General features: G+C 42.8%; 1 protein-coding gene across 1 annotated transcript in view; it reads left to right on the forward strand.

Moving 5' to 3' along the window:
* CLTC (clathrin heavy chain) overlaps positions 1 to 26,387 on the forward strand; it is a 2,794,584-nt gene that overhangs the window by 1,370,987 nt on the left and 1,397,210 nt on the right. Inside the window, exon 16 of the mRNA XM_044054892.1 lies at positions 6,540 to 6,665. Coding sequence (XP_043910827.1) covers positions 6,540 to 6,665 — 126 coding nt within the window. The remainder of the gene's footprint in view (positions 1 to 6,539; positions 6,666 to 26,387) is intronic.

Here is a 26,387-nt window from a genome sequence, read left to right on the forward strand (position 1 = left end):
CCAGAGTGTGGTTATGGCTCACTTTAGGCATCTAGGATTCCAGGTGTTTCCATACTTAGATAACTGTTTCCTAACCACCACCGAGCAACTGCTAACAAAAACGAGGGACAAAACTTTTCATCTGTGCTCTCAGCTATGCATTATAGTAAACTTCAAAAATCTGCCTTGTTGCCATCACAGCATCACATGCTCATAGGTGCAGAGTTAGACCAAAAAAACATGTTGGCCAAACTTACCCCCGAGAGAATTCAGACCTTGCATCATCAAATCGAGAACCTTTTATCCAAAAGGACAGAGCAAGCGAAAACTGTATTGAAAGTTCTGGGTACCATGGCAGCTGCAATAATTCTGGTACCTCTAGCTCGTCTGCATACGAGAATTCTTCATTGGCTTCTTTTTTTCCCAGTGGTCTAACTTTGTCTCACTAGATCATCATCACAGAGTCCTGCAAGAAGGACCTATGCTGGTGGCCCTACTCAACTTGTCCTTAGATAGACCTTTTGTCTTCCCGCAAGTAGTAGCCACGGTGACCACGGATGCTTCTCAGATATGTTGGGGGGGGCGTTATCTGGGAAAGACTGTCCAAGGTGTTTGGCAGGAACATGAAAACCACTTGCATATAAGTGTCCTAGAGATGAGAGTGGTGCTTTTTGCATTGCAAGCATTCCATGACTCTCTTCCAGTAGGAACAATTGCAGTTCAGACGGACAGTTTGTCAGTAGTGTGGTATATAAACAAACGAGGAACCAAGTCCTAACTCCTGTGTCGAGAAACACAGAGAGTATGGCAATGGGCAGTTTCTTCTCAATGCTTTGACAGAAACCCACATCCTAGGGAAATCCAGTGTAATCGTGGACAAACTCAGCAAAGCTATTCTGATGCCTCACGAGTGGTCCCTAAAACAGGAAGTTGTGGAAATGATGTTCTGCCATTGGGGCCAGCCTTGCTGCGACCTCTTTGTCACGTCCATGAACACCAAATGCAGCGGCTACTTTGCCCTAATTCCCTCTCCGTGGCATTCACCAAGGGATGCACTTGTACATGATTGACCCCCAGGTCTCCTTTACACTTTTCCACCCTTTCCCTTGATATCAAAAGTCCTTCAGAAAGCCACCAGGTTGAGAAGCACAGTGATACTCATTGTCCCATACTAGCCTAGTCAGATTTGGTTTTCCTTTCTGTGGCCCCATCTCCAGGAGGAACTGTGGATTCTGGACCCAGTTCCAGACCTCCTGACTCATTTGTTGAGGATATTCCATCCATCAGTATCCTTAAAATTGACAGCTTGGCTGCTCCAGTTCCACAAATAGCCAGGCTCCCTGATAAAATGCCCTGCAGTTAGACATATATTGATTTCCTCTCGTAAGGCAACAACCAGGAAATTATACTCTAGCAAATGGAAGAGATTTTCCCTCTGGGCTTTCATGAACGACATTGATCCTTTTACTGCCCCTGTTACAGCAGTGTTAGATTTTCTGGCTAAGCTTTTTAACGAAGGTGCGGCGGCTACGATTAGAGTTCAGTTGTCTGGTATATCAAACTATTATGTTGTGGAAATGAGGCTAAAAGTCATGTCCCACAGGCTTTGTAAAGCATTTTTAAAAGGTACATTCTTACTAAGACCTCCAGTGAAAGAACATTCAGCTCCATGGGACTTGAGTTTTGTTCTCTCTCTTCTAATTCTACCCCCCTTTGAACCTGCATCATTGTGTGACATAACGTTTTTGTCGTGGAAGACAGCACTGCTCTTGGCCATAACATCTGCTAGACGAGTTTGTAAATATCAAGCTTTGTTTATACGTCCCACCATACTTAACCTTTCACAAAGATAGTTTCCTTATGAACTAACCCTTCCTTCCTACTAAAAGTGTGTTCAGAGGCCAATTTAAATCAGTCCATTGAATTACCAGGTTTTTTTCCAAACTATGGCAACAAGGCAGAATGTAAATTGCATCAGTTTGACGTGCATAGAAAATTATGTTTCTACATGCATAAGTCAGACTCGCTGGTTTTGTCTTTCTCTGACAGAAAAAAAGGGTTCCCAATTTCAAATGTTACACTTTCTAAGTGGCTTACGGACTATATCACCTATACATACAATTCCCAGGACAGACAACTCCCAGGGAAAGTTAAAGGCCATTTCATCTGCCTTCTAGGCAAAGCTACCTATGGATTCCATTTGTGCAACAGCAGCATGGGTAAGACCTCATACCTTTATCACTCATTACAAAGTCTATTTGGTCTCCAGGAACAGGGCCTCATTTGGGTCCACTGTTCTGAAGAGTATTTTCCCTTCAGCCACCCAAGAAGGAAGGTGCTTTGGACGCCGTCCCAACCAGCAAGGAATGAAGGCAAGATAGGGCAACATAACATTAAGAATTTATGTACTCACCGTAACGTTCCCTGTTTGTTGTCTATCTCACCTTCATTCGTGCGTCCTAACCTTCTTCCCCCGGCCTGGAAGATTGAGCAGTCTTACTGGCAAAATTGATTACCAAAGTCTCTGAATCTCTTTAGTCTTTTTGGATATTTTTTTGGGTTTGACGTGTAATGATTGTTTATCTGCAAACAAGGTGTAGAGAATAGTCTCGGAACATCATGGGGATAGGGTGTAGCCACAAACTGGTGGAAGCTCTCGAGCTTTTGAATAAGGCCGAATCTGAACCGATCCTCTGTTCCGAACCCAACCAGCAAGGAATGAAGGTGAGACGGACAACAAATGTGGAACGTTATGGTGAGTACTTAACTTCTTAATTTTACTGTCATGGAAAAAGTGCTACAGCATGAAGCACTAAGTGCTAGTTTTTGAACCCCATGTCTCAAGACAATAAAGGGAGAAGCTCCTGACTTTTCTTGCCACAAGTTAAGTGGTATTGGTTGAAAGCTGTTGACATGCGGAATGCTTAGAGAATCTTTTGTAGGTTCATATGCAAGTACAAGGCTAGCTGCCCTTTAGGCCATTTTAAGTCTTGCCATTTTCCCTTTTTGTGCTCAAAACAACCTATCCTGTTTGATTGTAGATTGGGATTACCCATCCTATGGCTGATAATTGTATATTACATCTAAAGAGGATAACTACGATTATACCATAGATAATTTGAGGGGACCCAAGTATTTAGGAGCTGCCTCTTTTCATTAGTAGTATGGGGGGGCAGTCCTTCGGTTAAAGTTGCTTTCTTTTCATAAAAATAAGTTGAGTTTTAATATGGACAGGGATGAACATTGTGAATGGATGCTCTGTTCATATCAGCAGTATTCTCTGCGAGATGTACCTGGCCCTCCAGTCTGTTCTATTGGTGTTGTAGAAGAGGTTTAGATCCCTAGACTGAGTATTTCTGATGCCAATTGAAATCCATCAGCAATGGGTTCAAGGATGCTTTGTATGCAGGCAAAAGTCACCTTTTAGCAGTCTAAGATACTGATTATAGTGATAGGGCTTTGAGTTCATCCATGTAGGACATGTTGTTTTGGCCTTGTATCCTCCTTGTAAGGTCCATTTGAAGGTGTTCCAGTTGCATGTATCTGGACAGATGCTTGCCAAACGGGGTATCATATTCAGTGATTCGCCTAATGGATGAGTAAAGGGAAACAATGACACCCCTATATCTAGACACAATCCCTTTGTTTATAAGCTGTGCAATATAGAAGGACTTTTTTTTTTTTACAACAGTAGACACATGTCAGTCAAAAGTTAGGTCAGTGTCCACATAAACTCCCAAGTCCTGGACAACTTGGTCAACTCTTAAGGCTGTAAGACTTTCCAAAGGATACAGTAATGCATTTTTTGGCATTTAGTTTCAGACCATTTTGACATCATTTGTTTAAAACAAGCCTTCCTCCTAGATGGCTAAATCATTTGGGGATTCAGTAACTGCTCTTATCTTGAAGTCATCTGCAAACTTAACCTTGTGAAAAGCTACTCGAAAATGTCCATTTATATTTTTGCTTAAATAATGTTACCATTGCAAGTTTGCATATGCCACTTGATCAGCTGTTCATACCATTAGTAGATTCTGTTCAAGACATTAGGAGTCGGGCTTCCTCTGGGACATTAGTATTTCAGGACTGTACTTTACAAGCCAGATGACAGATGTGCAAGCTCATACCACCTTTTTTTCTCCTGATGTCAGCTATTACAGGCTTGCAGGGCATGGATTGCCACATTTTGGCACAGAGTACCTCAGTTTTGCTCTGAAATTTGGTGAGCAAGGCAGTCTTAAGTACTTTTCTGCCATCAGAAAGCTGCTAAACAAGGTTTTAAGTACCTCTATGCTTTGCTAAACTCTGGTCTTACAGTATAGTATAACGACAGCCAGTACAGGTCACAACACAACAGTGGTAAAAGGCAAAGCAACTTTAAAAGCTGTTGGATACTTTTCCACAGTTTTAAACGGTGTCATAGACCAAAGTGTTTAACAGCTTTTAAAGCCATGGTCCCTCAGTCCAGCACTTAGCTGTTGCTCGCCATTTGTGTGGCAACATTGTTTTTACAGCTTTCAAGCACTTTGCTTTCCTACAGTTTCTGTAACTAGTAGTAAGGACATGAGCAGATGAAACTTCATGCACTGCACAGAAGTATGATTGAGTCTCTTCAATTAGACTTAATTGATATCAGTGTTTTAAATGCACTACTTACGATCAGTGAATCAGTCATAATCCTTTGTATTTGTTGCTATATTCTGCTAGGGAGGGTATCATCCTTTATATCGCAAGTACCCTTCTACTTTCTGCTTGTCTAGGATTCTCCTCCATCTAACTGCTGCTTTTGGAGTTCCTGTAAATTGGACAACTGTTTGTATTTTTTGTAATATTGTAGGTGCCATGTCTGTTTTTCTTAGTTTGCAAGAAGTTTACTTAACTGTAGTTGATGAAAGCTAGTAGGGTAAACGGACTGGATGTGTTCTAGTGTAGCATGTACCAAGAGAAGATAAATATTTGTGTTGGTGTGGAGGGAGGAATAGTTGTCTGGCTAGAGCAGTAGTAAAGTCAGTTGATTCAGCAAAACTTGTCTTTTATATGTGATGTCTAGTTAAAGCAGCAGTACTTTAGAAGTGTCCAGATGCATGTTGTGGGACACAAAGGATGCAAATTTTGGATATTTGGTATAAGAGGCAGCGTATAGTTTAGCAAGAGACCAGTATGTAATTGGCATAGTACTTTTACTGTTACATAATGTAGAAATGGAAGTTAAAATTAAGGCGTCTGGAAACTTGTTTAAACAAATTAAACAATTTGTATAAATTAGATACAGAATGTTAGGCAGCTCTTGAGTGTTAGAAATGGAACCATTTTCTGAAATTGTGGTTATTTTCTCCAAAACTGTGTATAAGAACACTAGCAACATACCCTTTGTCCACGTCCATCACTGTGCGTATCAGCTTAATGTGTCCATGTTTGTTCACACACTTGGATGCTGCCTCACAACACTTTGGTCCCCACTTCAGTTCCTGGGTAGAATACTTTCCTTGTGGAGTCTGCATGTCCTTGTATATGTTTGGTCTTTTGCTCATGCTTCAGTTTCTTCCTACTTCCCAGTGTTGTGCTTTAGGTGAATTAGTAATCTCCCAAGTTGCCCTTAATGTTCATATGCTTGTATGCTTAACCTTTTGATAAACTTACACCTTTTTCAGAATTGTTTGCCTGCTTTGTCCATTTTGAATGATGAAATAAGCCCCATCACCTCTCAGTCCTGAAGTGATTAAAGTAGGTAATCAGAAAATTAATTGGTTCTTACTTTACACAACAGAAGTATGGATCTTGTGGATGGACTACTAGGCTAGCTGCCCTTGTCAGACATTTTAATCCTAGCTAATTTCTCTCAAATGAGTGAGAATCAGACCCTCTACCTTGTGTCTGTGAGGTAAACAGTTATAACCATTATACCAGCTCCCAGCCCCAGTATTTGAAACTTCAAACTCAAGACCTATAGATTGAGATTGATGCACTACCTACTGCCTTAACAAGGCTTCTAAGCAAAGATCTGTAGTTGGCAGGGTTCAAACCTGCACAGGGAGATACCAGTGAATTTATCTCCATTGCCTTAAAAACTCTGCAACCTGCTACAACTCCCTTGCATGTTTGTTGGCCAAGTACTGAAAGTAGTACAAGTACATAATATAGACCAACTTTTTGTACAGCTTGTTTATTTTGTGTATGAGGGAACATAACTAATTTTGAAGTGCTGACTAGTTTCTTTTTGACTTGCCTGAAAATGCAGTGCTTGAAAGCCTGGTAAACAGGATGAAAATTGACAATTGTATTTGTGGTGTCTTAGGAGACCAGTGATTGAAATTATGGTTAAAAAAATAGCCTTGCTGCTATTTATTTTTTGGGGGTTGTATAGCTTTTTAAAGACATTATTTTGGTAGTGCTGTCAGCCATTTATTGCTCTGCAGACTGTCCAAGGCTTATGACAAAAAGCCAAATATCTCAAGTTGGTTTGCCAAGCAAATATAGCGGTTTGTATTTTAGAAGTCACATCTGTTTTTTGTTTATTTTCACCAAGAATCACACTGCTTATTTATTTTTTCTTATTATAGGAAGCAAAGCTGACAGACCAGTTACCACTAATCATTGTCTGTGATCGCTTTGACTTTGTTCATGACCTGGTACTTTACTTGTACAGAAATAATCTTCAGAAGTACATTGAAATATATGTTCAGAAGGTAAGAACATTGAGATATTTTGTTTGCTGGTTTAAAATTGCTCTCTAAAAAAAAAAAAAAAGTGAAATGATCTTATGCCTGAGGTTGTTTAGAGTACTGGCTAAAAGTGCGTTGAACAGAGAACCTGTAATTCACCTGAGTTACAAACTTGGGCAGGACACTTCAGAATCTGTGCTTTCTGATTTTGAAGGGAATCTTCAGTGAGTGGGATTTCCTGTTCTGTTTCCAGTTTGACACGCTTCTAAAAATTCTGTCTCTGATGCTTTTTTGGATATGTGTGCACCACCTGTTGGTGTACATCACTGTTATATGCCCTGCTGTGAGGGAATGCCTAGTCCCTGTTTCTTCTGATTTTTTTCTGCCATTGTTATATTTCAGGTCTACATTTGACATACATCATTGGAATGTTTTCTTGTTCAGTGCCTTATTGAAACCTGAGCTTTCCTGCAATAGTCTGATCCAAGGACATACATAAACATTTCTTGTACTATGTGGAGGAGGTGCTTAAAATAAGAGTGGTTGCAGGTGCCATTGCCTCAGACAGTTTGCCATTGTTTCCCCCTTCTACTCAATGTGTTGTGACCTGGAGTTGGTTTGTACAGCCACATGGAGGGAAAGTACAGTAAACTTTTTTGGGGGGGAGGAAAAAAAAACACTTTTGAACTCAACCTGTATGATCAGTTGCAGTGGTTGAGTCATTTGAAAGATGAGGGCCTACATCACCTTGAGGGAAATAGTACCCATGGAGAGTGACGGGTGCACAGGCTGTCAACAGAGTCACTCATACCAGACCAGGGTTGGGTACATAGGGAAGAGAAGGAATTCAGAAGCTACACATCAGCCAAAGCCTCAATCTTTCCCTGAGATGGTTTATGGCTTATATGTTGTCTGCATCTCCCATGGTGAATTAGGGGTTGAGGTTGGGCACAACAGCTGATGACAGGAGCAAGAGGTATAACCTCAGCAACAATGTGTTTGTTAGGGTGAGGGAAGGGGACTGCTTTAGTTCCATTTCCCAACTGAATCTCAGCCTGCCCTTTCTTTGCTTGCTCTGTTAGCCCATTCTGTTACCCAGAAGATGAGCCAGTGGCCCATTTGTATTCCTCATAGGATTGGGAGCTGAGCAGGGAAATGTGGAACTGTCACCTATCTGGGAGTGGGGTGGAGGGCTTAGTTTTAAATCATTAACCCCATTGTATATGCCCAGCCTCAATGTTTGGTGTGGATTAGGCATCATATCAGCAACGGCATGTCAGGTCTGCAAGTGACATAACTCAAGACATTCCTGCCCCACTTGAAGCCAGCACTCCTGTGAGATCTTGGTCCTCATGAGTGATTCTACATTGGAGCGGAGTCCTCAGACATTTGGGGGGTCCGAATGGAGAGAAGTCAGCAAGCAAAGGAGAGTAGTAGTGCTGAAATTGAATTCATCCTCAAGTCTTGGTGAGTACCTTCACAAGGTTGACCCTGTTTTCACAAAAGCTCACCAGGGTGACACTAATATGTAGACTGTATTTATATAGTATATGTCATGGATAGACGTAAGTGAAAAACAAAAAAAAAACTGGATGCTCAAGACCTAGGATAAAAAAAAGTGCCCAATCCTGGTAGATGTACTGGTGCCAGAACTGGAAGAGATGACAGTAGTGTAGAATCCTCAAAACACAAAAACAGCACTACAACAGGACCAGGCCCAGGTGGAGGATGGTCCCCCCTGTTGTAGAAGGAAGTAGTAGTCCACAAAAATCACAACAGCTGATAGGCCAAAGAAGAGCCATAAAGATGATACAGTGGACTATTGAGGATATGAAAGAAATTGTGTGTTGTTAACTACTATGTAAAAAGTCCAGAATTGCCAGACACAAGATATACAGAACAATTAAGAGAGAAATTAGAGGAAAGAAAAATATTTCAGTAAGAAAAATTGTCAGAAGCTTCAAATGGCAACTTGTGTTCATTAATGCAACAGATTTGTGAAAAACAGTATATAGCCCAAGAAACCTTTATCTGTTTGGAAAAAGAAGCATCTGAGGAAGTGCGAAAATATAAACAAAACCAAGAGATATTTGAAAAGTATAAAAAAGAAATATGGACATGGGAAAGAAAGCAAAATCTGAGATAGTGCAATATTTATGCAAAGGAGAAAGTCAAATTAATCAATGTAAAGAAAGTAGCCCCAAAGATATTTGAAGAGAAATACAGGCAAAGGCATCCAGATATGGAAAATTTCACAATAAAAGAAATATCACAAAGATAGAACGTAGAAAAGATCAGTAAAGTTGAAGTTAAGGAGTGCCTGTGAAGTGAAGGATTTGACGTGGAAGGTCTAACACAGGTTACATCACAGCAGGATGGAGTGAGTCCCCAAAGCAGGAAGAAACAGGAAGATTAGGAGAGATCTGAATAAGAAATATAGACATGGGAAAGAAAAAGAGATTTAATATGGTGTAGTATTTATGCAAAAGAGAAAGCAAAACTAACCAATAGAAAAAGAGCAGCACCAAAGATATTTGAAGAGAAATACAGACAAAGGAATCCGGACATGGAAAACTTTACAACACAAAAAAAAAAAAAGACAGAGGAAAAGTAGAAAAGGAGATTCGCAATGGAGAAGTTAAAGAAATAGAAACTGAGGCTATGGAGTACCTGCAAAGTGAACAATTTATGTAGAAAATCTAATTCAGAAAGCACCACAACAGGATAGACTAATGGATATCCAAATTAAGGGAAAACCAGTGGAACAGGAAGGAATTGGTCAGATGCCACATGAAGATAATTTGGAGCCTTCCACAGGAAAACAGTTTAAATGTTCATTTAAAGCTAAGACTGCAAAGGAAAGAACAAGAAACTGTGGAAACTCTGATGCAGTCAATGCCGAGGAGTTGATAGGCTAGTGAGTTCCCATATGATAGAGCAACGGATGGCACAGGATGAAATTGATGAGACTGTGTCACAGGAAGATGCTATAGAACCTTCAATAGAATATCTGCAGGAATTGGAAAACATGGGGTATGCCCTCAGTTTGGAAGAAAATGAACAAAGAGAAGTGCTTGATTTAATAGACATGAACAGATGTATTAAGATCAATGAAAGAAATAGACTGCAGAAGGTTAATAAAACCCAAAAAGTCAGAAGTCTGATAAAAGAAATGAACATGGAAATTAGGGCTGTTCATAGAGATCCATGCGATATAACACAAGAAAACAGGATATATTACTGTGCAGCTAAATTAATAACTGATGAAGTTCTCCCATAAGAACACAAGGTAGTGAGGGAAAGGAAGGGGAGAAATCAATTACCATCATGGAAATATCGAATAGAGGAAATTGTAAAGCAATTAAGACAATTAGTGTCAATGTTAGAAGACTATAGAAGAGGGAATAGATAAAAATGCCAAGAAAGATAGATGTGATAAAAGCAATGCGCAATATTAGAACAGATCAGGATCTGTCATGCACTATCGCAAGTAAACTAAAAATTTCAGCATAGGTGGAAAAGCTTAGAAGATATGAAGATAAATATAAAGGGAAAGTGCAAAATAAGCAATTTATTGATGACTTAAAAAGGTTTTATAGAGAAGTGGGAAAGAAGGTAAAAGGAACTGAAAGACTGTCCAAAAAAAAAAGAAGAAATAGATACAGTTTGGAGAAGTATCTATGAATATCCTGTGGAACAAAACAAAGATGCAAAATAGAAGAAGTAAAAGAAAGAATAAGAAGTTTAAAGGTACAGGATATGAAATGGAATGAAGCAACAGTTACAGAGATTGAAACAAAGTTAAGAAAAGCCTCTAATTGGAAAACGCTATACCCAGATGCAGTACCTAACTTCTGTTTAAAAGTATTAAAATCTTTGCACGAAGATTTAGCCATGAGTAAGAATTATTTATATGCGCACCCAGAACAGACACCAACCTGGCTAACAGGAAAAACAATGCTCCTACTTAAGATTGAACCTGCAAGCTACCCTAAACATTATAGACCATTAACTTGCCTTCTGACGACGTATAAATTATACACGGGAATTGATGCCAACAGAGTTTATAGTCATTTAGAAGAAAACTCAATTATGGCAGTAGAACAAAAGGGCAATAAAAGAAAGTCGTATGGAACAAATGATTATGTGTTGTTAAATAAAGTCATAGTGGAGAACTGTAAAAAGGAGAAGAATCTAAGTATGGCATGAATTGACTACAAAAAATTAGATAATATCCCTCATTCATGGATGAAAGAGTGCTTAAAAATTTATAAGAAACACCCCACACTGATTGACTACATTACAGTCACCATGAAACAGTGGCAGACCACTTTGCAATTAAGCCATGATAAAGGACAAATTATTATCCCAGGGATAAGAATTCAAAGGGGGATATTCCCGGGTGACACTCTGTCACAGTTAATATTCTGCATTGCCCTTAATCCATTAAGCTGTTTACTCAACATCTTAGGTCATGGCTATAATCTGGCTCCTAGAAAACAACAAAGTGTAAAGACTTCTCACCTTCTCTTTGTCGATGATTTAAAACTGTATAGCTCATTAGATGAGGAACTGAAAGCTCACCTGCAAGTTGTCAAAACTTTTTCAGATGATATAAGAATGTCATTTGGTCTTGATAAATGTGCAAAAGCAACCCTTAAAGCTGGAAACCATCAGTTTAGGACAGTGGTTCCCAAACTTTTTCAATTCTCTGCCCCCTTGCTGAATCCAGGTTTTCCCAAGACCCCCCAGCACGGCATGCATAGTGTGCATATTTTATATGTATTTATTTGACATTTGTTTAATGAGGCTGCCCGACTGGACTAGGAGACCTGGGGAGAAAAGCTCAAAAGTACAATAAAAAGACAATTGCCAATAAAAAAAAAGTGTACATTCTGTTTAACAGCATAACACTGATCTACTATGGTTGAGAGGTAAGCAAACCTAATGGCAACCTTATTAACTTTAAGTTTATAAGAGCAATGTTTAAAATCTGTCCCTATTTACCTCTGTCCATCATACCTCTCAGCTGTATAGATTTTTGCAGAATGTCCAGATTTTTGTCTCATATTTTTGGTCTTTTCCTCATAAAATTGTTTTCTGGCAGATCATTGAGGTTGAAGTCGGAAAATAATAGTTGAGTTTCATACTTCATAGCCTTCAGAAAATTCATGCTAATTATAGTGTGCAACAGGAACATTTCACCTTTAAGAATTCAGATCAAAAAGTTGGCAGAGCTGGTATGTACAGCAGCAGCATGTTGAAAATGTACATAAGACTACAGGGCTACTTCGGCAATCTCCAAATAACAGAAATGCCTGAATAATCACAAAGAACACCACTCATGACCGTTTTCTATACATGTTTATATTACTTTCTTTAATGTCACATGGCGATTGCACATTACATCCTGCCTTATCTCGTCACCCCATTTCAACACATCCTTTTACCTGTCCTTTACTTTGTTGCAATGTAGATGTTGAAGAACTGCTGGATACCGTGTTTCCTTACACGGTCAGCATATTTTTTAGCTTCTTCCCAAGACAGTGGAAAGCCCTGGGATAGCAAATGACAAATGGGGAGTCTGACAGGTATGGGCTTGTGGTGTTTTGGCCGATGTCCTGAGACACTAGACTTGAGCCTTTTCAGCCTTGGACCACCCCAGATTCACAGAAGATGTACTACCTATTCTGCCATTGCTATCCTTAACTGCTGGTCAGAAACTGAAAGTCGCCTACTGACCAAGATGTGCTCCACACTTTAAAATACTGGCAGGTTGCACCAGAAAATAAGCATTGAAGAGGTCAACGTGCTAGGTGCGCTCAGCAGCACTAATACTATATCCCTCCACGTTAACCTCCAGCTTCTTACATAAATCAGTACAAGATGCTCAAAACAATGAATGGATCTTCATCTACTGCACCCCTGTCTTCTATACATCTTCAGTTGTTACAAGCAGCTTAACTATTTGCAAAACAGAGCACTGGAAACTCCGCTAATGGTTTCGTAACACAGATTACTGTAGCTGGCCCACTGCTGAATCACGTGACTTGGGGCATGGAATGACGTAGGACGTGACTCCGCATTTCGTTGGAGGTAGAGGAGTAGTTGAGCTGCGGCAGTGTGGGCAAATCTTTTTTTTTTTTTAAGCCTATTTTCAGGGATTGTTTTGATTAGTAGGTACTATTGCAACAAAGTTATGACAGAGTTACTTGAACCTCTGTGTTTCAACAGTCCTCAAAAGTTCTGATATGTATATTTAGTTATTTGATAACTGTTGTACAGCGCTGATCCACGTAGCCATGCTTTAGGCTTAAAGCTGTGTACAAGAAAATGAAAAAAAATACAACTTGGCCCTAATACACACGCACACAAACACACGCAGTCTCTTTTGCATTCATGCACGCATTCACTCACACACATCGCTCTCACTCTTTTCCGATCTCTCACAGTCATAGTCACGCCCTCATTCATACCTGCATTTACTCACACATCACTCTTACTCTCCCAATCACACACACAGTCACTTCCTCATTCATACCTGCATTCATTCACACATTGCTCACTTACTCAATCTCTCTCTCACACACACACACACACACACACACACACACACACACACACACACACACACACACACACACACACACACACACAGCCACTTGTTCATTCATTCCTGCATTCACTCACATCACTCTCACTCTCCTGATCTCTCTCGCACATACAGACTCTCTTGCTTTCATGTACGCATTCACTCACACACACGCAGACACACAACACACACAGCACACACACAGGCATTCACTTAGCTGACACCCGACCCGGTGGTTATTTGTTCGCGGCGGCTCCCCAGGGCGCCGTGGCACACACTGTGGGAACTTGTGGTTTAGGACATGAATATGATATAAAAAAACTTGAGCAAGGAGGAGTGTATAAATATTTGGAACTGATGAAGGATCAACAATAAAACATGAACAAATGTGAATAAAACATGGTAAGGAATATTTCAGAAGACTTAAATTAATCCTGAAAACAGCACTGACATCTAGGAGCAAAATCCAAGCTATAAACCAATTTGCCCTTCCTGTCCTAACTTAGTTTTGGAGTGATTGACTGGCCCCAAAACATGTTTGATAGATTAGATAGGAAAACAAGAAGGATGCTTCATGCTCACCAAATAATTTCTAAAAAATCAGTGCATACTAAGATTATATATTCCACATTTTGAAGGAGGGATGGACCTCGAAATGTACAGATCTGCAATTGTAGGACTCCACACATCTGCTGACCTCAGAAGACCCAAATGTAGTGAAAGTATTGAAACATGAGGAGAATAAATCTAAGATAACAAATCTAGTTAATCTAGCAAAAGCATATTGGCGTCAAGCAGGAATGGAAATCAAACCAGAAGTAGGTAAAAATCAGGCAGCACTGAATGTGCCAAAAAAAAAAAAAGAATATAAGGTGAAGGATCAGATGAGAAGGCAAGAAATGTGGGAAAAGCATAAATATAGTTGTAAGTATAGAAAACTTTTGGAAGAACCTCGTGTTGATCAGGAACAAACACAGGAATGGTTAAGGAAGGGCAAATTCAAACCAAGAGATGAAAAATTAATATTGGTGGCTCAAGATAGTGGGCTGCGTGCACGTTGGTTTTTAAAGTCCATTGAACATGTGGGAGAAACAGATAAGTGTAGGTTTTGTAAAACCAAGTTGGAAACAGTTCCACACCTCGTTGCTGGTTGTGGCATACTAATGGCAAAAGGACTGTATACTGAAAAGCATAATAATGTGGCGAGACTGTTGCACTGGGGATTGTGCAAACATTATGGTATTGAAGTGGCCAAAAAACACTGGAAACATAAGCCACAAAGCATCATAGAAAATGAGGAAGTCTACATCACTTGAGATCAGCCATTACCAGCAGTTCAAAAGATAGATGCTAGAAAACCAGATATAGTGGTCCAAGAAAAGAAGACAAGGAGTAGCATTGATCGTTGAAATTGCCACACCCAGTGACTGCAGTATCTTGCTTACAGAGAGACACAGTCATAAAATATCAGGATCTGCAGGGAGAAACAAGATTAATGTAGAAGAAAGATACCCAGACAGTTCCAATAGTAGAGGCAGCGGTCATTACTGGGCACATTGCCGGTGCTGCGAAGAGCTCTACTGGCTGATGTCCAATACTGAAACAATACCAATTTCATGAACTTTAATTATGCTTTGACTTGGGAATAGGGTCCATTCCCATCATGGTATTAGAAACCCAAAAAAACTTGGAGAAATTAAAAAAGAGCTGGGTGCTCAGACATTTGCTTCCTCTTTCCTTCCCCGAAGAAAGACAAGCTGGTAAAATTACATCTCTTTTGTCTTCAGCTGCATTTGTCCCAGCTGGTGCCCCACATGCTATTTGAACTCTAGCAATGGCTAGATCCATGGTTTCATCCCTCTAGACTTTTGGGGAAATTTCCCTGAGATGCCATAGTTGATCTTCTTTGCATAAGCAACCAGAATGTGACTAAATCCTGCCAGTTTTTCTGATGAAAGCCCCTGTGCCTCTCAGCAGATGTTGTATAATATAATTTGGGTTTGAGGTGTCTAGTCCTTTGGTATTTACGACTCTTTGACAAGCATAGGAAAAATTCTCTGGCTTTAATGGTGACATCCCTGAATACAAAGGGTATTCATATGTGATCATATTTGGATGACTGCTGCAGACTCCTGTATAAGGAGAAATGACAATCCCCTTACTCCCAAGCATCCTTGCTTTCTGACATCAGGATGCAAGTGATATAAAAATTCATCATCTGACCCCCATCTTCAGTTCTTTCATGTGGTGCTGGTCAGATGCACAAGACAACGTATATAAGCATCAGCAGTCAACCTTAAGTATTCTAGAATTCCGCTAAGTACGCCTTTGGGGAACTTTCCTTATCTTTTAAAAATTCATGTTGCTTGTTCAATGTTTTAAAGTCCACAATTGTCTGTTGTGTGGGGAAACAGATCCCATACAAATAGTAGCACTGCTATTACTTGTTCTGCTTAGGGCACCAGTACAATGTGCCAGTCTGCGCCCCCACCCCTAGTCCTGGTTTTAAAACGTGCATGAAGCTGCTGCTTTGTTTTCGTAGATTTAATAGCAAAACCATTAAGCACAGTATCGAATCCCCCCAACACCATTTAGAATTCGCTAGGGCTTGACCTTCACACACTGTCCTCCCATGCCTATACTGTCATCCTGAAAGCAAAAAAAAGGAAAGATAAATGCCCAAAGGATATGCAGGATGGCAAACATGTCTCCATATTCGAGACTCTCCACCTCATCCTGAGATGTCTGACTCTGATGAAGGAGCCTTTGCAGTGCTATGGTTCAACACGTTAGATGCACATCCACTTTTGCATCTCCTCTGGAGAGTAACATGACAGCTGCACAGTCCTCACATGCTGACACCTGACAGACATCAGTTTCCACACCAAGGTTCAGGTGACTGTGAGGGTACAGGTGGTATTTCCTTGTTAGTAGTTCAGGAGGAACGACCTAGGAATTGGATCAAGGTTGTGGCCTCCCTTCCTCAACCAGAGACCTTGTCTGCTTCTAAGCCCAGGAAACTCGAACCAAAAAAGCAGGTAGATGTGCCTCAGCCAATGCTGCCAAGGCAGCTGTGGCAGCTTTGCTGCAGCCAGTGCTGCCTTGGATCCCTTGCCTTCTCAACTCAGGTCTTTGTGCAGGACCGGGCTGGTGCAAGACTTCATGAAGTCTAAGCAGCCAACCTTGGAAAAGCAGCCTGTGCCAAGAGCCTCCCATGGGAAAGGAAAAACGGACATATCCCCGAGGGAGAAAGATTCCTCAGAGTCGGAAGATTTGTTATGTGGAACATCTTCCCCCTCAGCAGCAGTTGGACTCATGACTCAGAAGAGACATTTTCTTCTGCTTTTACCCACTGAGGACTTGTTCTTTGGGAATATCCTTCACAGAATGAAGGAACCGTTTAATTGGGAGCCTAGGGAATTCTTCCAGGCCTAGCCTTACCTATAGGAAGCACTTGAGCCTCCCCACCCCTATACCTTTGGTTATGCCTTCAGTCCATGAAGTCTTGGGCACTGTACAGTTGACATGGCTTTGTAGCCTGACTCCCTCCCCCACCCCCAGAAAGCCTGAGAATTTTTACAGGGTGAGGAACCTCTGCAAGAATCAAGTGGTAGATCCAGCTGTGGTGCCTCTGAAATCCACCAAGGCATCATCTGGGCCTGTACCAAAGAATCATTTGTCAAATGATGAGGAGCATAGACTTCTAGACTCTTTTGGGAAAAAGACATGCATCTGCTACCGTGGTCATGGGAGCTCTGAACTGTTACTTCAGATACCTTGAGTTAGTTCAGGAACAAATAAAAGCTAAGAAAGGAGGAGATAACAAAGTAAGAGCTACCAGAAGAACATCCAGGTGTCTAGAGCTTCACTTAAATGTGGCTGTGTTGCACTGGATGGATCATTCAAGGTAGCTGCAGTGAGTGCATAATGAGGAGGCATGCCTGGCTGAGGGTACAACCGATGTTAAACTTCTAGATGCTGCACTGGATAAGGACTCTGTTAGGGCCTCGAGTGGAAAAGACATTCAAGGGATGGACCAGAAGGAAAAATAAATGGTCTGTTAAGGAATTCTGCCTCTTCCCTACCCTCAAATGCAACAGAGAAAGTACCCCAGTACATTCTGGCCCTTTCCCCCTAAACAAGAAAAAGCAAAATTATCTGGGATGGCCTAGGTGTCAGAGTGGAAAATCAACCCGGGGGGAGGGGGTCTAAGGACTTTGATTCCTAGGGAACAGCAGTGACATGTCCATCACCTCCCTTCCTTCGGATGTGGTGTGTAAACTAACAGGGACTCTTATTCTTGCCACCTATGCAGAATAGCATTGGAGCTATGGGTTAGTGACTTGGCAAATAGGAATCATTCCTATGACATCATACATCCTGTATCAAGACAGCCTACTGGCAGACAGTCTGTGCAGATCCCTCCTAGACCCAACAAATGGATGCTGAAAAAGGAAGTTTTCCTGGATCTAACATACAAATTGGGTGTGTTGGAGATGGACCTTTTTGTTCCTGCAGAAAGAAGGCAGATCAGCAGGTCTCTCCATATAATTCCTGAGAGTCCAGTCTCTGTGCCTTTCCTCTATTACCCCTTATTCCGACAGTATTTCAGAAGGCAAGGGCAGAGAGACCAAGTATGATATTGATAGCTTCTTACTGGCCCAGGCAACACTGGATGTCGTCCTTTTCCTTTGTTGCAGTATTCTTAGTGTGGGTTTCCCCGCCTCAGGCAACCCAAATGTTGGCTTCTTATACAAAAACCTAGTTGCTGTAAGTGCATGGGACGTTACAAGTAGGGTCATAAACCAGGGATCTTAAATGTGATGTCTGCACACACAGACCTCGGACCTTTTCATACGCAGTTGACAGTCATCGATTGCTTCGCTCCTCTACTTTGAAGACGTCTACAGCTAAGTATCCCGTTGGGGATTTTGTTTTAAATTCTTGCTTGAGCTAGGTTTGCTGTACCCTACCATTAGCCGATGTCCGCTAAGAAGGGTAAATGCCGATGCGGGCACCAGATTCCGCATAAGGATATGCATTACCATTGCATTTTCTGCCTAGGCCGAGAACACGACCATACCTCTTGCCTGATTTGTCAATCCTTCATACCCAAGACCTTCTGAAGCCATCTGGGCACCCTAAACCTGTATTTAGAAAACCAGAGGCTAAAAAAGCTAGCGTTCAAGATGGATCCTGAGTCGGACACCCTGGTGGAACCGCCATGGAAAAAGACCAAGATTTAGTACTTCTGCCTCTCTGGCAACGGACGTCCCGCCAGCTTCCGATTTAGGAGTTGAAGGACATCCATTAGAGCCTACTACGGCAACTCCCCTCGAGGAAGCCGCTTCAGAAGTCATGGCAAGCATGTCCACGGAGACATTTCAGATGTCCGTCCCAACCTATGTCGAGGGGGAACCAGACAACACTGGCTGACCGACCAGGATGCCCTTGCCTGAAGCCCCAACTCCTATTCAGACCCCTGAAACCAGGCCTTCTCCTAAAGCTATTCCTTTGAAAAGGAAGCAGAAAGCAAAGCACCTACCTCCACCCACAGAGAGAATTCCAGACTGGCAATTGTTCACCAACTCCTTGATGCAAGCCTTCATAGCCCTTAGGCCCATGGCCTCTTCCCCTCTCCACTATTCCTGTTCAGTCCTAGGCCTGCCTCAGCTGCTTCTCTCCTCTCTCCCACCGCCCGTGAAGGGAAAGAACAGGAGGCTTACTACTCATCCTCAAATAAATCAATTACATACTCGTCACAAATAGCCTCCCCTTTAGAATACTATTCCTCTGATGAATCCATAGAAGAAGACTCTTCACCAGAGGATGTCACCTTTGGGGAGACCATCACAAAAATTAAAGCATATTTTAAATGGGACATTTCCCAAATGACAAACTCGAAATCGATACTTTGATGTGCTTCAAGTGGAATCTCCCTCCCCTTCAGCTATCCCTGCCTACCTTGATGTATTCTCAGCAGCATCTAAAAACCCAGTCTCTCAGCCTCCTGCCCCTAAGAGGCCTGACCGTTTCTATAAAGTACCAGATGAGCAAAAATTCCTGGTCAAACCACCCATGGCTGACCCAGCAGTGATTGCTGTATCTTCTGACAAGCAATCAAAACTGATTCCTTCATAGTCTGTTATCTACTGACAAAGATAGTAAAAACACGGTCAGGATAGGCAAAAAGGTTTATACCTCTTCCACCCTAGCCTTCAGAGCTATCAACTACCAAGCCCATATTATAAAATATGCTTTGGACCTGGTATCTCAAGCTTCTACCCTCCTGTCATCCATACCTGACTGCCCTGGCAAAACAAAGTAGCATCAAAACTGTCTCTGGCTTCTCAAGTGGCCAGACATTCTACTAGATGCGGTTATGATGCAGCAGAGGCCCTCTGCAAGGTCAGCTGCTACTTCATCTGTACTACATAGATATTCATGACTATGCCTTCAACCCCTACCAGAGGACTTCAAGTAAAAAATTCTATATGCCCCACTAGACCACAATCTGCTGCTTGATAAACAGTCTGCAGACCTCTTTAAAAACCTTCAGGGGAAAAGCAAAGAGCTTCAGGACATCAAGCACCTGCTGGTGTCTCACATTCCTAAATGTTATCGAAGTTACTCTGCTAAGACTACCTTTGTAAGGAGAACACCTGCCTCTGCTACTTCATCCTCTTCCAGGCATAGGAAAAAAACCAGGAGGCAGATCAGCAGCCTCACAGCCTACTCAAAAACAGCCCTTTCATGACCGAAATGGCTCCAATAATGCATGACTGGCTTGCCCTCCTCCCCTTGTCAGCCCGCCTCTCACTGCCTTCCCCTGTGGAGATCATCACCTCAGACCACTGGGTGCTGGCAGTAGTACAAGAAGGTATTTCCTCTCTTGGAAGGAAAAGCCCTTTACAAGAGGCATTCCACACCCCCCCCCTCCAAAATCAGCTACATCGTATTCAACAGGTCTTGCAGGACCTTCTGAATCACGGAACTATCGAACCTGTCCCCCCAGGACAGGAAGGAAAAGGCCTTTACTCAAGATTATTTCTTGTCCCCAAAAATGATGGCCCTTGGAGGCCAATACTGGATCTGTCCTTTCTAAACCTGTTCCTAAAAGTTCCATCATTCAGAATGTTATCCGTACAAATCCTTCTTCCACTATTGCCAGCTCAGGCGTTTATGGCCACACTTGACCTGAAGGAGACATACCTCCATATCCCAATAAAACCCTCCCACAGAAAGTACTTGTGTTTCACTGGGCCCTGTTCACATACTAAATTTACAGCCTTGCCTTTGGTTTATCTACTGCACCCAGAGTTTTCACAAAATGCCTAGCTCCAGCTATAGCCATTTGCAGAACAAAAGGTGTCCATATTTATCCCTACCTAGACGACACTCTCATTCTAGCAGAAAGAGAGGACACCCTACAAAACTGTCTGCAGTACACCATTTCCCTGCTTCAGAGCCTCCGTTCACCCTCAGTTTTCCAAAATCATCACTAACTCCCCAGCAAAGCAAAATCTTTCTGGGCTTCAGGATCAGAACAGACCTGATGTGTGCATTCCTCCCTCGGGGCAAAGTTCTCTCCCTCTCTGGCCACTTCCAAGACCTAATGCAGCAGATATCTGCAAGATGATTCTTACGGGTACTGGGGCTGATGGCAGTCACCATCCCTATGCTGCCTTTGGCCAGAGTACATATGCGAAAACTGCAGTGGTACTTGAAGACTGTGTGTTCTCAACACGAACACCCTCTAGCATTTCATATTACACTCTTACCATGCTGCAGAGCAGAACTAAGGTGATGGATTCAACAAGTACAAATGGACCCAGGCCTTCCACTTCAACCCTCCACCGCAACCCATTACATGCATATAGATGCATCAGATCTAGGGTGGGAGGCCACCATGAAGGGCTTCATGATACTGGACACGTGACATCCTACCCTCCAAAATAAACATATTAATGTGCGGGAAGTTACAGCAGTCTTTTTGGCCCTGAAAGCTTTCCTCCCAATCCTGCATCCAGGCCCCCTTCAAATCTTCACAGAGGATGATAAACAGGGACATTTTTCTACACATTGTGTACCAGTGGGGCACACCTCAGGTAGATTTGTTTGCCTCCCCCAGAATAGACAGTTGAAGAAATTCTGCACCACAGATCACTCTCCACTTGCCTGGAGGGTAGATGCCTTAGCATTTCATGGAAAGGACAGTTTCTGTATGCATTTCCACGCTTCCCTCTCATCCAAAACTTCCTCTTGAAGATCAAGAAGGACAAGCCAAAAATCTTACTGGTGGCTCCCTATTGGCCAAGGCAGCACTGATTCCCCCTACTACTCTCACTAGCCGAGGGCAGTCACCAAAAGTTACCTCACAAGATGGACCTACTAGCACAACAGAAAGGATCTCTTTCACCCTCACCTACAGAAGTTGCATCTAACACTCTGGGTGATAAACTTTTAATTCCTTTCAGACTACTCTGAGGATGTGCTTTCTGTCCTGAGGGAGGCCAGGGAACCAATAAGAAGATCCTACATATCAAAATGGGAAAGATTCTCCAAGTGGTATCTCCATAGACACAGGGATCCCTTTCAAGCAGATACCCCTCTGCTCCTTATGTGTGTGAAGTCAGCAAGGCTGGCCTTTCATACTCTTTAGTGAAAGTCCACCTGTCTGCAATCACTGAGTGCTTACCCCTAGAACCCCCTCTACTAGCCAGGCTAGCTGTTACCCTATTCCTGAAGGGGGTCTTGCACATCAGGCCACATAGAAAGCCTATCCCACCTCCTTGGGACCTTAACTTCATCCTGGAAAAACTCACACTGCCTCCTTTTGAGCCAGCCAGTGCTGCAAAGCTCCAAATGTGCACATGGAAGACTGTACTGCTCGTGGCTCTCACCTCTGCTAGAAGGGTGTCAGATTTACAAGCTCTCATTGCCTGCTCACCCTACACTGTCTTCTACAAGGATAGGATGACCCTTTCACTAACCCTTCTTTCATGCCAAAGGTGGAGAAAGACCTGTCCTTAAACCAATCCATTCACCTGTCCACCTTCTTTCCCTCTCCCACTAATGACAGTGAGAAGATACTCCATTCACTAGATGTGCACAGATAACTAAGGTTTTATTTAGATAAAACTAAGTCCATCAGAAAATCCAACCAACTCTTTGTAGCTTTCCACCCCAGAGCCCTGGACAGGGCAGTCTCCAAACAAACCATTTCCTGCTGGTTCAGAAAAACTGTGTTTCTGCTACTCCCACCACAGTAAAGACCCACTCCAGGGAGTAAGAGCTCATTCTACCAGGGCCGTGGCATCCTCCAAAGCTTTCCTCAAAGGCCTGGACACAGCCTCCATTCTGGAGGCAGCCAGCTGGTCCACCATACACACTTTTACCAGACACTACAAACTGGATCATGTCTCCAGAGCCAGGGCAGGAATTGATAGGGCAATCTTGCAAGGCTTTCTGGAATCAGCTACCTCTTCCTCCACCCTTCCTTCTTCCTAAGTTGGAGCACTCTACCACACTAAGAATACTGCAACATAAGAATAGAAAGACATAGAATACTTGTGTAAAATATTAACATAACCATAGAGGTCCTCTTCCATGTTTATAAGTTCATGCTAGGCTATCTGCCCTATGGCATTTATAAGCCTAGCCAGTGTGTGTTTGGCTTTCGCCACCATTTTAAATTAATTTTGCTATGCCCTTTTTCGAGGTTAGTATACTGTGCCTCTGTCCAACAGTGAGACAGAAGTGATACCCAGGGTAAACCTATGATCTCCCATCCACTCATCAAGATTCCTCTTGAAGAGAGTCAATGAGGGACTCTGCCTAACCTGGACTGGGATTTTATTCCAGAGTGAGGGGAGCCTCTGGGTTATGAATCTGTCCCTCCAGCATGTCCTATTTATTTCAGTGTTGAGGTTCAAGTCTCTCGAGCACGTAGCTCGATGGGATTTGGATTTTCTGAGGTGCAGCATGTCCATTAATTCCGGGTTGGACATGGCTTTATACGTCAGGTGCCTCTGAGCAGGCGGTATGCCACTGAGTAGAGCTGGAGTTTCTTTAACCGGGCAGCATATGGCATCTGTTTGAGCCCTGTGATCCTCTTGGTGGAGTACTTTTGGGGTCTTTCCAGTTGCTGCAGGTGTCTGGTAAGGTACATCCCAAAAGGGGCATTGTACTCAATTATGGGCCTGATGAGGGATGAGTAAAGAGGCACGATGACCTCCCCTGATCTAGATGTGAATCCCTTCATGATTAGGTGAGCTATATAAAATGTTTTTCTAACCACTTTGGCCACGTGGTTGTTAAATGAGAGATTGCTATCAACTTGGGTCCCTAATTACTTCTTCTGTACTTAATGGATTACCACCTATGTGGTAATTTGTGGGCACTCTGTTTTTGCCAAAGGGGATGACTATACACTTTTTGGCGTTTAGCTTGAGGCCATGGCTCTGGCACCAGTTGTCTGTTTCTATGAGGCCCTTTTGGAGGATGCTTGTGTCGGCTGGAGAGTCAATTATGGCACCCAGTTTGCAGTCATCTGCGAACTTGGTTAGCCACAGTCCTTCCATGTTGGCCTGTACCTCCGAGAAATATATACCGAACAAGAGAGGTCCCAGGACTGAGCCTTGTGGGACGCCACTTGTAACTGGTTTGGAGTCTTACATGGCTCCAGCACTTCTAACCATGTGAGTTCTGTCCTCGAGCCAGTTTGCAACCCATCTAGTGACATAGGGGTTTATATTTAAGCTGGTGAGCTTATCTATAATGCCCGAGTGGGGTATTGTATCGAGGGCTTTTGCGAGGTCCAGGTAGGCTCTGTGGACCACCTTCCCCTCGTCAATGGCCTTGGTGACTGTTTCAAAGAAATTGACCAGGTTTAAGATGCAGGATCTGCCCTTAACAAAGCCGAACTGGGTAGGATCCAGTGTCTGTAGATCCCCAATATCTTTATTTATGAGGTCCATGATGATCCTTTCCATAGCTTTGCAGACCAAGCTAGTCAGGCTTATGGGGCGATAGTTTCCAGGATCCGTTGAGACACCACCTTTGTGGAGAGGGACCACTGTTGCTGTACGCCACTCTTTCGGTACATATCCTGTAGTAAGGCTGAGATTGAACAGTAGTTTTATGGTTGGGTTTAGCTCTTCTTGGAGTTCATGTAGGACGCAGCCCGGGACACCGTCTGGTCCCATTGATGCTGTGTTTTTTGCTTTGGAGAGGGCGACTCTTACCTGAGCATCTGAGATGTCGGGGGGGCAGCACTCTGCTTAGATAGATATTTGCCCTTTTGGTGGGGAGGGGGGGGTTTGCGCTGAACCTGTTAGCTAGGATGTTGGCAATGTCTGTGGGTTCGGTGTATTTTTTGTCAGTTTGGACTAATTCTGAGCATATCTGGGAATTCCTACACAGGTTCCTAACATAACTAAAGAAAGCCTTGTGATTACCCTTCGTGTCCTGTGCAATTTTTCTCTCGAAGCTGGCCTTAGACGATTTTATGAGTGCCCGTAGATTTTTGCTAATACTGATCAGAGATGCCTTCCCTTGGGATTTTGCTCTGTCATGTAGTAGCTTCCTCCTTCTATTGTATAGTTTGTTTATGGTTGGGGTCCACCAGACAGGACATCTGCCTTTGGAGGATTGGGTCTTGGTTTTATTTGGGATTGCATGATCCATGCATTCCTGAAGGTGTTCATAGAATGCGTTTATAAAGGATTCTGCGATCTGGGCCATATTTTCCACAGGCCCGGGAGCTTTGAAGGATTCCACCTCGGTTTTGAGGAGTGTGAAATTTGCTTTAGAGAAGTTTATCACTGTGGTTTTCTGGGCTGGGGATGGGGTCAGGATGTGAATATCCAGTGGGATTAGTTTATGGTCTGATATTACCAGTGAGGGATACACTTCTGGTCTGGAGCATAGAGTCCCCATGTTGGTGATGGTCAGGTCCAGTATGTTTTCCCCTCTTGTGAGTGGTAAGTTGTTCCATAGCATTTGAGTTTATAAATTCTAGGAACCTTTGGGATAGGGTGTTGGAGCTAGAGTAATGCTCCCAGTCTATGTTTGGGTAGTTGAAGTCGCCCAATATAATGGTGTTTGGAGAGACCATCGTATTTTCCATTGTTCTCAAGAAGGCCGAGTGGGGTTCCTGGGTTTGGGAGGGTGGTCTCTAGCAGGCTATAAACTGGAAGGCAGTTTTACCCACTGTTAGTTGCACATGGACAGTCTCTGATGATTTGTGCTGTGCCACCAACCTGGAGGTGTGGGTATCTTTGACTAATATTGATACTCCCCCTCCTTTTGTGGTTCGGTCCAAGTTTTGGGGCCGAAAAGCATGGTATGAGGTATAACCTGGTAGTGCTGGGGTGCTCTCGAGAGCCTTGAACCAGGTTTCTGTTACTGCACAGATGTTGATGTTCTCCATGCTGAGGAGAGTTTTGAGTGCGTGCATCTTGAGGTTTAGACTTCTGGCGTTGAGTAACATTACTCTTAGTTTCTTATCCCTTGTGATACCTATGTAGGTGGGTTTGTCTTTTGAGCCTTGCCTAAAAAAGGCACTATGGAGGTAGCAAGAGCCTTTGCCAATATCTGAAAGCCCAGGGGTGACAGGTGCAAGCTGTCCCTAGCGAAGCATCGTGGCTTGTCGAGCATGTCATCCCAGGCTGACAGGCATTGGATCCCCTTTGAATGACACCAATAATTAAGCCAATTGTTGAAATTGATCATCTTGTCTTCATATTGTGGCATCATTCTTAATGAGGGTAAGATGCTACTCAAGGTCAGGGTCATACTGGCCAGGGCTACATGCTCAGAGAGCTCCTCTATGTCTCTTTTCATGTAGTCCAGGGAGGCACGTCTCAGGTCATTCACACCAGCATGGACAATAACTGAGTCATATTTGTACTAGCCTTGGAGTGACCTGAGTGCTTGTGTTATGTGGCGGATCCTAGCGCCCGACAGGCAGCTCACCGTGACCTTCTTGTTCAGCCTGATGAGCAGGATGTCAGTGTGTCTGACGATAGTCACCTATTACAAGTGTATCAGGTGTGTTGTTTAGCCTTAAGGGCTGTGACTGTTCAACACACTGGCTTTGTGAGCTATGTGTTGCATATGTTTTGTTTTGGGGTAGCGGTTGCTTGGGTGTC

The sequence above is a fragment of the Protopterus annectens genome, chromosome 13.part0 (genome assembly GCF_019279795.1).
Source record: "Protopterus annectens isolate FY-2018-M chromosome 13.part0, PAN1.0, whole genome shotgun sequence".
In the NCBI taxonomy this organism is placed as follows: Eukaryota; Metazoa; Chordata; order Ceratodontiformes; family Protopteridae; genus Protopterus; species Protopterus annectens.